Source organism: Haliotis asinina, chromosome 2, assembly GCF_037392515.1.
Source record: "Haliotis asinina isolate JCU_RB_2024 chromosome 2, JCU_Hal_asi_v2, whole genome shotgun sequence".
NCBI lineage: Eukaryota > Metazoa > Mollusca > Gastropoda > Lepetellida > Haliotidae > Haliotis > Haliotis asinina.
The window spans coordinates 48,469,204-48,485,283 of NC_090281.1; the positions used below are offsets into that span (position 1 = coordinate 48,469,204).

At 40.0% G+C, this 16,080-nt stretch overlaps 1 protein-coding gene across 1 annotated transcript; it reads right to left on the minus strand.

Moving 5' to 3' along the window:
• Positions 1 to 2,005: 2,005 nt before the first annotated feature.
• LOC137272601 (uncharacterized) lies at positions 2,006 to 15,636 on the minus strand. Its single transcript, XM_067804993.1, has 7 exons — positions 15,532 to 15,636; positions 10,382 to 11,284; positions 8,681 to 8,895; positions 6,372 to 6,460; positions 5,528 to 5,645; positions 4,702 to 4,827; positions 2,006 to 3,530 (listed from the first exon to the last, which is right to left on the minus strand). The coding sequence occupies exons 2-7, from the start codon at positions 11,224 to 11,226 to the stop codon at positions 3,406 to 3,408; spliced, it is 1,518 nt and encodes a 505-aa protein (XP_067661094.1). The 5' UTR covers positions 11,227 to 11,284; positions 15,532 to 15,636; the 3' UTR covers positions 2,006 to 3,405.
• Positions 15,637 to 16,080: the final 444 nt, after the last annotated feature.

Consider the following 16,080-nt stretch of genomic DNA (forward strand, 5'->3'; position numbering starts at 1 on the left):
ACACAAGTCAGCTAAAGGTCAAGGTCACGTAAAGGTCATGGTCACTGCGATTAAGTATTTGATGGTCATGAGTTAATACGTGCGGATGAACAATACAATAGCCATAATATGAAGGTTGAAAGTGTCCCATGTTTGAGTGGATAACTGATAAAGGTTCAACGTCTCTCTCTACCGTAAATAGCTTTGTCACTGCAAAGGGAACAAAGAAGACAGACGTTTCTTTAAATCACTTACTGGTCGATGTGCTAGATTGGTTTTGCCTCTTATAATACACATGGGAAGATTAGATGCACAGGGACATGAGGTACGCGGGAAGATGAGGTAGATTGTGAGAGTTATATGTTAAGATGAGGCACATGGGAAGATGTGGTGTATCTAAAGATGAGGTATATGGGAAGATGATCTACATAGAAAGATCAGGTATATGGGAAAATGGGATAAATGGGAAGACGAGGTATATGGGAAGATGGGGTATATAGGAAGATGAGGTATATGGAGTTCAGGGAGTGTATAGGAAGATGGGGTATATCGGAAGATAAGGTATTTGAGAAGATGAGGTACGTGGGAAGATGAGGTACATGGGAAGATTAGGTATATGGGACGATGAGGTACATGGGGTTCATGAAGTATATAGGAAGATGGGCTATATATAGCAAGATGAGGTATATGGGAAGATGGGGTATATAGGAAGATGAGGTATATGGGGTTCAGGAAGTATATAGGAAGATGGGTTATATATAGGAAGATGAGATACATGGGAACATGGGGTATATAGGAAGATGAGATCCATGGGAACATGAGGTATATAGGAAGATGAGATACATGGGAACATGAGGTATATAGGAAGATGAGATACATGGGAACATGAGGTATATAGGAAGATCAGATACATGGGAACATGAGGTATATAGGAAGATGAGATACATGGGAACATGAGGTATATAGGAAGATGAGATACATTGGAACATGAGGTATATAGGAAGATGAGATCCATGGGAACATGAGGTATATAGGAAGATGAGATACATGGGAACATGAGGTATATAGGAAGATCAGATACATGGGAACATGAGGTATATAGGAAGATGAGATACATGGGAACATGAGGTATATAGGAAGATGAGATCCATGGGAACATGAGGTATAGAGGAAGATGAGATACATGGGAACATGAGGTATATAGGAAGATGAGATACATGGGAACATGAGGTATATAGGAAGATGAGATACATGGGAACATGAGGTATATAGGAAGATCAGATACATGGGAACATGAGGTATATAGGAAGATGAGATCCATGGGAACATGAGGTATATAGGAAGATGAGATACATGGGAACATGAGGTATATAGGAAGATGAGATCCATTGGAATATGAGGTATATAGGAAGATGAGATCCATGGGAACATGAGGTATATAGGAAGATGAGGTATATGGGGTTCAGGAAGTATATAGGAAGATGGGTTATATATAGGAAGATGAGATCCATTGGAACATGAGGTATATAGGAAGATGAGATCCATTGGAATATGAGGTATATAGGAAGATGAGATCCATGGGAACATGAGGTATATAGGAAGATGAGATACATTGGAACATGAGGTATATGGAAAGACGTAGGTTTCTGAAAACCAATTCTAACCCGGACCTCCACACGGATACGTGACTGACCACTATAACTGGTATTCTCAGATAGACAGTATGTCACTTTAACCAGGTAGTTTTAATAATCGTAGGATATAATGTCAGTCCTAGTTAGTGTCCCTTTACCAAACGTTTTTGAGTGATAACACGGCCAGGGAAACCAGAAATGGGCTTCATGCATTGTAGCCATATAGGGAGTCGAACCTGGATCTTCTACGTGACGAGCGAACGTGTTAAAAAGCTATGGGGAATAGGAGGATATCAATCCTATTTGCCCAGTTCATGATATCCCCATATCACCTGTGTGATATGCAGAGCAATTACTTGTAATATTTACAATAATATACCACAAAACACAAATGAATGTTTACACGCTTACTTTATTCACGTGCATACAACAACAATGTTGAGCATATGTCTGACACCATATCACTGAGCCGATGAATTAATAAGACACAAGACATAAATACACTATGAAACTTTACTCCCATATTACAAACAAACACACAAACTATTTACATATGAATTAAATTAGCATTTTTCAAATAACATATTATTGAAATTCAAATTTCAATGTCGCAATATTTACACAATCACAATTTGTTTGCATCATCAGCCTGATCTTTCGGTTTAACAAATGAACATTTACACCATAAAATGTTATTGGCTGTTAATATGTGAAACTCACAAAATATGTTCTGCATTGTTTAATTAAACTCGTACTCAAACACAGAATGTACCCATGCTGTTGATGGGTACCCGGTAGTATGAGATCGAGATTGCAATGTCTCGCACATTCCTGTGTTGTATTGGTGCTAGCACAATGGACTCCTTCATTTCTATTGCTATAGTTACTATTGTTGATCTGGTCCCTCTTGTACCCCTTCCCTTCTCAGGGAAATCCAGGGTCTGCAGCTGTATATATAGATGTTATATGTATAGGTACAATGCAGGCAAAAGAAAATATGCATTTCACTCAAATACTTCCAAAGCTATCATGCTGGAAACAGTGGACAAAGACTGCAAACTTCAGGTAATAATGAGCATAATCCGTCTATCAACATAGCGCCAAACTCCACACCAGGCATGCTTATAGCGCTAACAATGAATGGCACAGCACATTGTTACTCCGGAAAAGCCATACTGCCTGTTAGGTAAAAGTCTCTATAAGGTTAAAGTTACACGACTTATCCCACCGGGTACCCATTTTCTGTTGGGTGAACAACACAACTAGCATCAGTGTCACAAACGTCACATGGTGATTCCCAAGGTACAGTGAGTGACTGCGTTTAGTTGTTCGCAGCCTTCAGCAATATTCCAACGGGGAACACCAGAAATGGGCTTCACACATTGTACCCATGTAGGGAAACGAGCCTGAGTCTTCGATGTGACGAGCAGACGCTTTAACAACTAGGCTACCCTCCCACGTCCCCAAGGTATAAGCTATACTCTGACAATTCACAGTTCAGTATAAGAGACTCTGGACGCGGACAAGTATCGTTTATCACGTAAATATCTCTGTAAGGCGTGCTCCTTCTTCAAAGTCCAACATGATTATTCACATTTAAAGTATCCAGGTCTGGCGAAACCAGGCGGCCATTTGTACTCAGGGAGAGATAACTCACATGGTATGCAATGGACGCTACAAGAAGGACAAAACGTCCATTGTATGGCATTATAAAGCTCCAGTCGGGTTCAGATCAGGTTTCTTTTGTCTCGTTCCGTGCCGTCAGGATCCTACGTTAATAATGCTGATGGTTTCAGAAAGACGAATACGGTCCGAGAACGTGAGACTTCTCCCGTCGTATACCCTGAATACTGAAGCTGGGACCGTGGGGCCGCGTGCAGGACGTCGGGGTGTATGATCCAGGGCCAGGTGTGTCTTCTGAAGAAAAGAAAAGAACTGTTGTGATACTTAATTTTTTTTTAGGTTATTTTACACTGTATATTCCTCTCATGAATATAATTGGCCTATCGGTAATCCAGTATGGAGCAGACAATGCAGTGATCAGGAGCCTGAATATGGACAAGGGACATACATCAACCAAGACAGTGCGTCTGACCACCCGATCCCGAGAAGCATGGGTTGATGAAGACTCGTCATCGCTTCAAGTGATTAATTACAACTGACAAAGCACAGCGAGGTTTGGACAAAATATTAGCCAAGAAAGTGAGTCTGACCACCCGATCCCGAGAAGCATGGGTTGATGAAGACTCGTCATCGCTTCAAGTGATAAATTACAACTGACAAAGCACAGCGAGGTTTGGACAAAATATTAGCCAAGAAAGTGAGTCTGACCACCCGATCCCGAGAAGCATGGGTTGATGAAGACTCGTCATCGCTTCAAGTGATAAATTACAACTGACAAAGCACAGCGAGGTTTGGACAAAATATTAGCCAAGAAAGTGAGTCTGACCACCCGATCCCGAGAAGCATGGGTTGATGAAGACTCGTCATCGCTTCAAGTGATAAATTACAACTGACAAAGCACAGCGAGGTTTGGACAAAATATTAGCCAAGTATCGTTTGATATCAATCATATGAACACGAGTCCGTAATACTTTAGACTCTGAAGCTATTTGGTTATGTTTCCCATTGCTACACATTCACTGGATTATCACTGGACAATCTCCCAGTAATCCAAATCCTGTTTATAGTGCTGTCTTTGTACATTAATCCTACCTTGGGTATATACATCAGCAACAACTCCACATGTACATCGATTATTCTGATGAAGCTGCGAGATGTCTCCCCAGACAGTCGTCATGAATAACATTATCCGTTAAAAATACTAGGTTCGAAATGTTGAAAAAAATAACTGTACCCTACCTGAACAATCGTCTTTTCAGTTACCAAAAAACATATATTATCAAGCATGAGGTGTAAAATATATTTACTTTTATATGTAAAACACAATTCAGTTGTGGCTTTGTTTATTGCCATCTAATGCTCAACCAATCATTTTTCCCTTGGTTGTCAATCATCATACTTTCTGACATTATAAAATATGCTATTTCACGAGGTCAAATCATGTTTTTAACAAAATACATATTACCCCCGGAAGACCAGAGTATTGTGCCCTCCCGCCTGAACTGGTGACTGTAGGCTGGGTGCCTCCTGAACAGAGCTCTGTCCGCGTGATGAGTGTCATACTCCCCCGGAGACGGTTCCTTGTCGGACCCTGAAATGATGTATGTTATATTCGTTTGGATCAAAATAAAATGATCATGATAATCAAAGCTAAATACAATGAGACGTGGTTGTGGCGAAATTGTAGGGACATACGTTAATATACTGAACAGCAAAAGAAACACATTTGTAAAGATGTAAATAGAATACATAAACATGAACGCTTACTTTTAACAGATATCTTAAAAAACTTTCTTTTTGCTGTTCAGTATACTTCGACTTATCACAGCCGAACAATTATGACGAAATGTATAATACGTAGCGACATTTCGAGACAACCGGTAGTTCGACGCGTCGGACTGTATACTTGAATAACGAGTTGCGGTTACATTGGAACAATAAAAGTGACACACTTAGAATCAAAACGTAAAATAATGGCAACTTTTCCCCCATTATTTGTGAGGGTCCAAACAAAAAGTCTCCTGAAGAAAGTCTCCCACATTAAATTCTGATATGTCAGTTTCTCATCTAACCACATCAATGAAGGAGTCCAGCCTTACGAAATTATTAGTTTCCACTTGCTACAAAAATGGCTTGAAATTATTGTGAACATAAAGCCTTAAATTTAATGAATGCTCTCTTTAGTTAGAACTCATTCACTGTGTTTTTCAGACGATTGAAAAAGCTAATCCTTCTGTTATTATTTTGTGAATATTTTTATCTGGGTTTTTTTCAGACGTGTGTGGTCATACCTTGTTTCATAACGGAGAAGTCGCCTTTCCTCCCCATAGAGTAAGACGGGGACTCCGGCATAGTCCTCTGTCGTGGTCCAAGCAGCGAGCGTTTCTTATACAGGTTTGGCGTCGGCCACTATACACATATGGAAAACGTTAGTTTCTGAGCGCCATTGTTGATATTCACCTGGGTTTGCAAGGTGTTAAACAGTAACACACGCATCAGTGGGTTCGAGTGAATGATTGTTGCATATCGTCGCATAGCCATGCGTCCAAATATGTTAAACATGTCAGTAAAGGTAGATGTTGTCGAAGCTTTTATCTCACTTATTAATTTAAGAATGAATGAGTGAGTGACTTTAGTTTTACGCCGCTGTATTCCAACAACATCACAACAGGGACACCAGAAATGGGCTTCATACAATGAACACAAGTGGGGAATCGAACCCAGGTCTTCGGCGTGACGAATGAATGCTTTAATCACTAGAATACCCATCCGCACAATTCATTTAAGAAAAGGACGACGACTAATAAAGGCGACGATTGAAGGCTGTATATGAACCTGCCCAAAACACGAGTGGCGTTGTTTAAATACCCTTAATGGTGGTGTGAAACAATTCTTTATATACACAATTACAACCGTTTGTTTAGCAGTGCCATACATGTGTGTACATATGGACGAGGAGCGGTTCGTTAATCAGCACATTCCATAATACAGACATCACTTAATCCGGAAACAATTTAATGTAGACATTAATGCGGACATGCGTCGGACAAGACATTTCAATCTGGACTTTTTTGGCATACAATTGTTTATATAGACATTCAACAGCTGTTATTATAGTAGATTTTTTCTACTCACCGTCCCGTCACTGACGAAGTCCACCTTGGTGTGCCATACATGGGGCGTCTGGAACCAGGTCTTCGCCCAGGACGTTCTCGATCCCCCTTCTGTAACGAAACGAAATGACCTCATTAGTGGTGTTATCTGATACTGACTTCCTCGGAGACAACACATGGCAGGGTGTGAACTTTATTGATGTCCATGCTTAATTGTGAAAAATACATTACAGATGAATTTGTTTCCTCTTTGTAAAGTTATGAGAATACAATTTATTACCTCTTACCTACAGTCTAAGTATTTATCCTCAGTACTTTTCGTCAGGCTCCACTACTGAGTCTAACGAAACCTTATGGGAGGTCGCGTCAGGTAAGCTTTGAGATTGACCAATCAGAAAACAGCTTACCAAATCGCGGAAGTGGATATTCGCACATGCCTTTTGAACTTTTTATCTCGAAAAGGTTAGAACCTGAACGATTCCGAATGCTATTTAGCGTATGATCCCACACGGCGCACGTTACAACCATGACAACGTCGAGTAAACAGTCGCTAAAATTGTGTTTTGGGCAATATTCAAGGATGTCATCCTGCGGAAATATTAGCTAATGGTAACCATATCAACAGAATCCCAAAAGCGTATATACTGCAGGTCAAATAACTGCGTTATATGCTGATTTTTGTTTGTGGACAGACCAGTCTTCTTAAATGCGAGCGAAGCGAGCAATGATTGGCAACGTACGTTCCTCGCTTCGTTTCGAAAAATATTTTTCATGCCAAAATAAAATATTGCCACCATCAAAACTATACACTAATTTCTTCACTGGGTTGTGCTTTCACATTTCCAACCCCATGTTCAACCATTACTCACGTGAAATATCTTTTATTCAACATTTTAAGAATATAACTCGTGGTATATCAGACCGTTCTTCGCCTCCATTCACCCTTCCAGCTTCCGGTTCAACGGAGTAAAGGAACAGGAGGGTATTATTCCATATGGAATACTTGCAGTTACCTCCCCTGTTTCATTCGCCCATTACGCCAGAAGTGTTTTTATGTGGAAAAAATATTACGAAAATTCTACCAATAGAGACAACAGATAAGGTAAATAAACACCAACAGGTTCATGATAAAATTAGGCAATATGGTATTTCTTTTTGATTTCTACTTATTCTTGTTCCGTCACTCCGTTCAGCAGGAATTTGGCAGGGGTGATGGAGGCGAAGAACGATCTGAATACCACGAATGGCGCCTAAAATGTTGAATAAAACATATTTCATGTGAGTAAATATTAAACATGGGGTAGGTAATCTGAGAGCACAACCAAGGGAGGAAATGTGAGTGTACCTTTGACGGTGGCGCTTTTTATTTTGACATGAAAAATATTTTTAGATCGAAGAGAGGGAAGTACGTTGCCAACCTTTGCTCGCTTCGCTCGCATATAAGAAGACTTGTCTTATTCTCTATGCAGCACTTTACGCTACATTTTGCCTGTGCTCCGATCCCTAAGTAGTAGCCGTTGTCTGATCTATATAACCGTCTCGCTATTGATTGGACGGTCATAGGGTTTGTTAGACTCAGTGGTAGAGTGTCACGAATAACACTGAGACTAAGTATACTAAGACTGCTTACTCAATTATCCATAGTTTACATATCTAAGCGTTTATTTGATATTTTTCACCCTGTGTCAAAACATTTGATGTGGATGTAGTTCGGTGCACGGGCCAGCATGTTCCGCCGCTGCGGTGCCACAGACAGAAACAGCTAACAGTTCGTGAAACACAGGGGTAAGCCGTGTCCATGCTCAACCGGAAGTTGGTCGCCATCCACTATCATTTCCTAGATAGACAGTCGACTCCGGTAGAGAGTGAGTCACGGTTGAGCATGGACAAGACTTACCTCCTGTGGAATACATCACTTGTAAACTGGGACATCACATCTAAGGATACATGTTTTCTAAACAAATCTGTAAACCTTATTACAGTTTCGGACGAAACCTCACGATCCTTCTGTCCCCAATTTCACAAGTAAGGATTAAAATTTTGCATCGAGAACATTTACCTTAATTTTTAGTCTTGAATATTATTTCAACACTTCGAATGAATGTTAGAAAAAGAAGAGAAGGTTAACACAACTTAGTTTTCTAAACTCCACCGAGTTTGATTCTCAGCACCGGTACAATGTGCAAGTTTCATAGTCTCTGACGCTGTGATACTGCTGTTGATCACTGGATTGTCCCAGAGCTGAGCTATTGCTGAATGCGGAGCTAAACAACAAACACGCAAATCGCGATAAACAATTAAAACACTAATCGTGATCAAACATGTTTGTACCTCTCTCCGGCGAACACCTAGCTCCAAATGTCCAGGCTGGGGCGTTAGTTTCATTCAGTGGCTTGTTCCGTGGGGAGTAGGTCCACGGGGAGGGACCCTCCATGTCCACTTTAAGAGGAGGACGCGAGTTGTTGGCTTCTTCCCAAGTAATTACCTTCGTTGGACGGCGAGGTTCCTCATAATACAAACTCGGCGTTGCGCTGATCGTTTTGGATCTGAAAAAATGTTCAAATACATAACAAAATAGGGACGACAAAACTTTATGGATCATTAACTTCTTTGTTTAAAAGTGTCGGCGTTTGTGTATAGATTTTTATACTGTTTTCAAGCGCCACTCAAACAAATACATGTATAACAGGATGTCCCTTCGCCAAAACTTCATGACATTAACATGAATATTAACAAGTAAATAACTACCTTATTGGCCACGGCTTTGCCCTCAGTGTTAGTTCAAGAGGAGGTAACATGACGAAGTTGCTCATGTAGCCAGCTTATACCTGTTTTAAACTTTGCACGAGATATTATGCCGGACACAATTAAATTCCTCAGCCAACTGTTCCGGAACCCAAACGCTCGCGTTGTAGCGATATCAGCGTTATAAATGACGGCGCTGACGCAGCGAGTTTGTTAAAGAAAATACAACATTTGTAAAGGTTGTGTTCGTTTTTAGATCCACTGTCGATTTATCAAGATGAAGAGATAAACGTAGGTATTTTATCTTATTGCCGTTGAAGAAAAGAAAACATGCAACAATCAGATTCATTTATCTCGAGCAACTACAGATTGAAAAGTGTTGGGTTTTATATATGGAGCGGTAAGCAGAGTGACCGACTTGTAAAGCCACTTTCGGAGAAATGGAATCTGTCTTAGGAGACAATGGAATCTGTCTTAGGAGACAATGGAATCTGTCTAAAAAGACAATGCAGACTTAATGTTCTCTGACGTGTTTGTTTTTCTTTAGATGATTGTATAAACGTGTGACGAATTTTAATGGAGTTTTTGTAGAATCTACGAAAGCCTTTAGAGCCATGCGGGTTTTCTTTATTCTTTTCTCTGAAATTTCAAGATACAGATTTGAAATTTCAACATGCTAATTTGAAATTTCAAGATGCATATTAAGTTGAAATTTCAAGATCATTATTTTTATTTTTTAAAAAGTTAAAAACGAATGGCACTAAAATTAGTGTGTACTGCAAGAGACGATAATAATACAAGACGGCACTGATCTTCAAGGATAGCTTTTTTGTAATTTTACAAGTTTACTTTTTATGACAAGAATCGGGAGAGAAACACGACTTAATGTTCTCTGGTGTTTTTGTTGCAGACATTTGTACTAATGTGTGCGGAATTTTAGTGGACTGTTTGTAGAGTCTACGAAAGCCTTCAATGGCCATGCGTTGTTTCCTCTGGTATTTCAAGATACAAAGTTCAAATTTCAATGTGCTAATTTTACATTTTAAGATGTAAATGTTCAAGATACATATTAACTTTTGAAATTTCAAAGTAAGAAGTAGAAATTTCAAGACCGTTATCTTGGAATTTCAGCTTAATATTTTGAAATATCTGTTTTGTACCCTGAGATTTCAATAAAGATTTTTTTATAAAGGGCACTAAAAGACTTCCGTATGAACGTGTACTGAATAAGATGATATTCATCCATAATAGGAATCAATAAGAAATCTTTCATACAGTCTTACTCACTTCGGGGCCATGGTAACAGTAGCAAGCCGAATAAATCGAGGAGGCACTCGACTCCGTGTCACCTGCTTGTGTTCGAATCCTCTCGGCGCGTTCGGAGCTTGTAGACTTTGAATGTGCGCATGCGCTGACCGTATCAATGGCAGACGACTTGGAGGTATGGTTGACGTGGTTGGGTAGCTGACAGACGACGTAGGTGTCTTTCTTCTGTACGGTTTACCATCGGCAGAACTTTTTTCATCATGTCTCATTTCATCAGGTGTATTTGGTGCAGTCTCGACAGCCACCATTGTCCTCGAGTCATTAGCCGTCTCCCTCACCGCACCACCGAGATTAATTTCAGGCATACTTTCTTTAGCTCCCCCTGACTGATTTGATACAGGGACGCTTTCTGAACCGTTTGTTGTATGTTCCTCAGAAGAGCCATTTAGTGATGGGGCATTGTTCTCCAGAATAGTGTCGGTGTCTCCCACAGCTGGCACAACCACAGGAGGCATCCCCTTAGAGTCACCAGAACCCGATGTGTCATCACTGATGTCTTTTCCGGGCGACCTGGCTACATTTGATTTGTCACCCGCGGGAGCATCTTGTGTCCCAATTATAGTATCTTGCCTGTTTCCTGGATCGGCAAGACTTTGACCTTTACTCTCATCCTCACCAAACACTTGCTTTCCGGGAGCGTTCTCCACAGCAGACTGACCGGTACTGTCCTGATGATGTTGCTGAGAGGTATTCAGCGTCACTTCGACTACAATCTGTCCTGTGTTCCTTGTGGTGTCATCATGGGTCGTTCCAACACCGTTCGGGACATCACCAGTGACGGTCTCTTCCGTGTTTACCGACGACATCGTACCCCCTTCTCCTCAGATGACGCCTCACGGTGATGGTGTTGCCATGGATATTCACCTGATAAAACAAACAGGAAATGCTCATCAGGGGTGTTTTTGTTGAAGGTTTTGTATTTGCTTTATTTTTTTATATCTGGTTTTAATTTGTTGGTTCAATGGTTCAGTATTGTGCAATTTGTAAAGGGTCATTCGTGATACTGCAGAAATAACGCTAGTATGCATAAGGGAAGCAGCTTTTGCCTTGCCTCTGTTTTCCATCATATTAAATTATAGGGGTTACGAATGACACACATTTAATTGTCAAAAAACACGTATATGGGAACACAAGGTGTGAAGCAGTTGCACATTGCATCACGACTATATATACTCTGTGTGTGTGTGTGTGTGTGTGTGTGTGTGTGTGTGTGTGTTGAGCAATAATTTATAAAATATGTTCTAAAACTGTTTCCTTCAAGACTGTTTCTTTTGAATTTATATCAGTGTGCTGACTTCGTGTGATACATTTGGACCATTCTTGAAAAGACTATTGTTCCAAGTTGATAATTGCAAGAACAAGTACTGCTATACCACATCGGAAAGGAAATTCTGGTTATTTGTTCTGTGTCATGTATCGCAGCTTGTCATGCAGAATGTACCTTAGAATGGAGCATTTACCCAATGCTGCATTGTTTACTCATAGAGACGAATAAAGGAACATATGAAAGTACAAGTGTTCCGTTATTTATTCCAAAAATTGCTCCCACGGTGCAATACATACCTTGTAATGAAACCTGGAAAAGAATAAAGGAATACTTGCACTTTCATGTGTCCCCTTTTTTGTACTGAAAAAAGAACTCTGGACCTATCCAGCCTTATCGAACGTGTCTGTGTGACAAGGGTTAGGGTTAGGGTTAGGGGTAGGGTTAGGGTTAGATGCCAACAGTTTGAGGAAACGACCCAAGCCATCTATCGGTCTGATATACATAAACCTACATCCTGTTTTCAGGGTCTATTCAAGGTGAACGATGCTGTCAAATTAAAGAAACTGGTTTTAAATTACTTCAGCTGCATAAACACCTTAAAGGTCAAACTAGGCAGTTATTGGGGGAAATGAGATAAAACACTGATATCTTTATATGGATCGCAGCTGCTGACAGAATGTCTTAAGTAAGAATCTTTCAGGTGAAAGATAAAGTCCCAATATGGACTCTTCCTGGTGTTTACCAAGATGACTTGATACGACTGAGATGCTCCGACTGATTATTCCAGCAATCCACCCAACTGTGCTATTTAATTCTGTCAAATATAATACCGATCTTAAATGACACGTCTTCTTATGTAACTAAAAATGCTTTATGGTTCAACTTCTTTATTCTCGACCTCTTCTCATGCATTGTGAGGTCAATACACGGAGACGTCACTACGTGAGGGGGTCGACATACACACACTTAATGTGGCCTTTGTGTTGTCGTTCAGAGAGGTAGACGAGCTTATCATGTTATTCAGTGTTATTGACAGTGACGCTGACGCTTATTCAAAGGAAATCATTGAGAGACCATTCAGATACACAACACTGGGGATTACATTAAATCCCACATACAAAACCTAGGTTTATATTATTCACATAACGCGACCGAGCAGGTGTTTTTCTTTTGAACCCTGCTCGTCTGACCTTAATCAGTTGTTACCCAGTTATATACCTGTATGTATGTGTGTGTGTCTGTGTGTGTGTGTGTGTGTGTGTGTGTGTGTGTGTGTGTGTGTGTGTGTGTGTGTGTGTGTGTAAGTGTAAGTGTGAATATGCGGGCTCATATGCGTTGTGTATGCGTGTGTGCTTGTGCGGGATCTAGCGTGCCGATCTGACCTGTCTAGTCGCTAGGGGGTTGCTGGTAACTTACAATGATTCCTTGGTACGCGAAGACCGATACCGGAGGTTGTATTTTAGACAATATATAGACAGTGGTGTGTTGGTTAGTGGTTAAGCGTTCGCTCGTCTCGTCGACGACCAGGGTTCGATTACCCAGACGAGCATGTGTGTTTGAAGCCCATTTCTGGTTCTAAAAGTGGTGTAAATCTTCACCCACCCACTCACCAGAAATAAGCTTCACACATTGTACCAATGTGGGGAATCAAACCCGGGCCTTCAGCGAGACGAGTTTACGCTTTAACCCACTGCCCCTGCTTAACACACAATAATTACTGTTTAGCAGACACTGATTACCATTGAACAGACAATGATAAGTATAGAACCATGTCTGTTTGGGGTACAGATTAATTTCACGTTAAAGAAGTAAATCAAATAAAGTGAAAATAACATTGCGAATCCTCATACATTTACCTTGCTAGTTAAACATTTAACTCTCAGAATTCATAGGTACGTTTTCACTAAACCAGACTATACCTGTCAGGGATTTTCGTCAGAGTGAGTGAGTGAGGTAGGGAGGGTGGGAGATAATGAGGGTGATATTCAACTCGGCAACATTTCAACCTTATTGACGTGGGAACAATACATACATAAACAAAGTGTACATTTAGACAATAAAAACCCGTCGACAATTGACATTAAGACATTTAGAATAGCACACAAAAGTTTAAATATCACACTTAAAACTACCTCATTACCATGAAAGGAAATCCCAAAACAGAGTGCTACGATAGACAAAGTAGCTATGGAGGTAAACACACATTCGGATAAAAGAGAATGAGTTTTTTTGTTATGTTTTTGACATGCAACATGTTCATAAACACCAAAACACCAAACAAATACAAAATGCCTACGACAGCAAACTAAATACCTTCGAAGTATTTTGAGAGATATTCTACAGACCAAAACATATGAAGTACAATATTCTGGCAAACAATGCACCAGACCCACGAAGATCCGAGTTAGAACTGATTTTCAGTAAGATGCAACAAACGGGATCAGGTCAGGTTCGCCCACTTGGTTGACACATGCCATGTCATATTCCATTTGTGCAGATCGATGCTCATGCTGTTGATCACATGACTGGCTGGTCCAGACTCGATTATTTACAGACCACCGCTATACAACTGGAATATTGATGCGTCTGGTGTAAAACTAAACTCACTCACTGGTACGCCAGTACAGCTGATTTGTGAGATATAGTGAAGTTAAGTGACCTCCATTTCATTTCTTAAGGAAGTATATGTGATTTTAGGTAAACGGTAAAATTAGCCTTCTTATTACTGTTTTTCACCAAGACAATAATGTTATTTGTAAACACGTTTTTGAAAATTATACTTAAAAATCCATGACATGCTGTTTCGTGAATTTTAAAACAACACTACAGTTGGTCTACATGCTTAGAACTGAGAGGGTATTTTAAGCAACTGAGTATATTTGGTCTCTGACCTAAACGACGGGACGAAACTGTTAGCTGAAAAACTTATTACCCATTTGGCAATAACACCCCACTTTACATTACAAACACAGTTAGTGCTCCCGTGCATAAACTGTTGATATAGGAAGTTAGGCGTCCACAATCGATACGGTCTGCTCGAGACGGCGGAAAATGACAAGCCGCAATCTCCGCGGAAGGGGTGATTACACGCGTTCGAACATTTATTGAGTCAGGACAATCGATCTATCGATTACATTGGTTATGGTGACAGGACATATATGTATTCATATGACTGTATTGAATCAAGCTCATGCGTGTATATGATATTGCGGGTATGTATAACGCAGTTACAACCGGTTTATCGACAATGCTCACCACTTGGAGTTGATGTCAAGAATTGTTCTAACTTGTGATTTAGACATAACGACCGATTATATCAAATGTTCCGGGAGAGTGAGATGCATGTAGAATACAAAAAGATCTAGGTGGACAGGTGGTTAGAACAAAGAAAGAAATCAGTTCAATTTGACAAATATAATTGATTGAAAATATAATAAGATGGAAGAGAAAAAGGAGGGACAATCATTGGATGGGGAGAGGGGGAGAGAGGGGGAGAACAAGAAACTAAGGACACTGCATAGACTGCATATACTGATAGATAGATAGATAGATAGATAGATAGATAGATAGATAGATAGATAGATAGATAGATAGATTCCCAAAGAACAATGAAATTATATTTCAAGCATGTATATCACCTTGGCACCCGTGCAATACGCGATATGTACACCGACTACTATATAAGTACAGCTAAGTTAATATGCTCATTTTAACTGTAATATTTATACACCGTGTTCTCTAAAGTATCCCACTCCAAAATCACATGAATTATAACACCTACCTTGCATTGCAAATAAACATTTGGACAAATACGATTTATGATCACCCGCAAACTCTCACCTACCTCTGCATAAACACTTCATAAGACTGGTGTTTGTTTCCGTTATGTATATCGACTGTCACTCACTCCACGACCGCCGCCATTTTGTTACTAACGACGCCACGTGTTGTCAGGGTCCTCGCCTTATCACGGTTGAATCCGCGATTAGACGACGCTTGTTCCTTGATAAGCCCCCTTGTTCTGACCTCTGTCCCTCGTGGGTAACGAGATCGGTTATTGAAACTCTAATCTGTACCTGAGCGTGATCAAGCGGATTTAAACTCTGTTAAGATCGATTTCAAATAACTGACGTTTTTTTCGGATAGTAACGGAAAATAAATGGGAAAGTCATCTTGGTCCCATGCAAAATCATATCTCAATGATGAAACTTTTTTTGTTTTTGCTTTGAAATTTATTCTGAAATCCAGGCACGACATTTTTTAAAACCAATACCTTAATAAATTATCATTTGATAAAAGAGTGATTCTGAATTCTGTCTAAAATTGATATTGAAAAAAGTGTCTCCAATAGCTAGCTTTAAACGTGACTTTAACCAGAAGTTTATAATATACA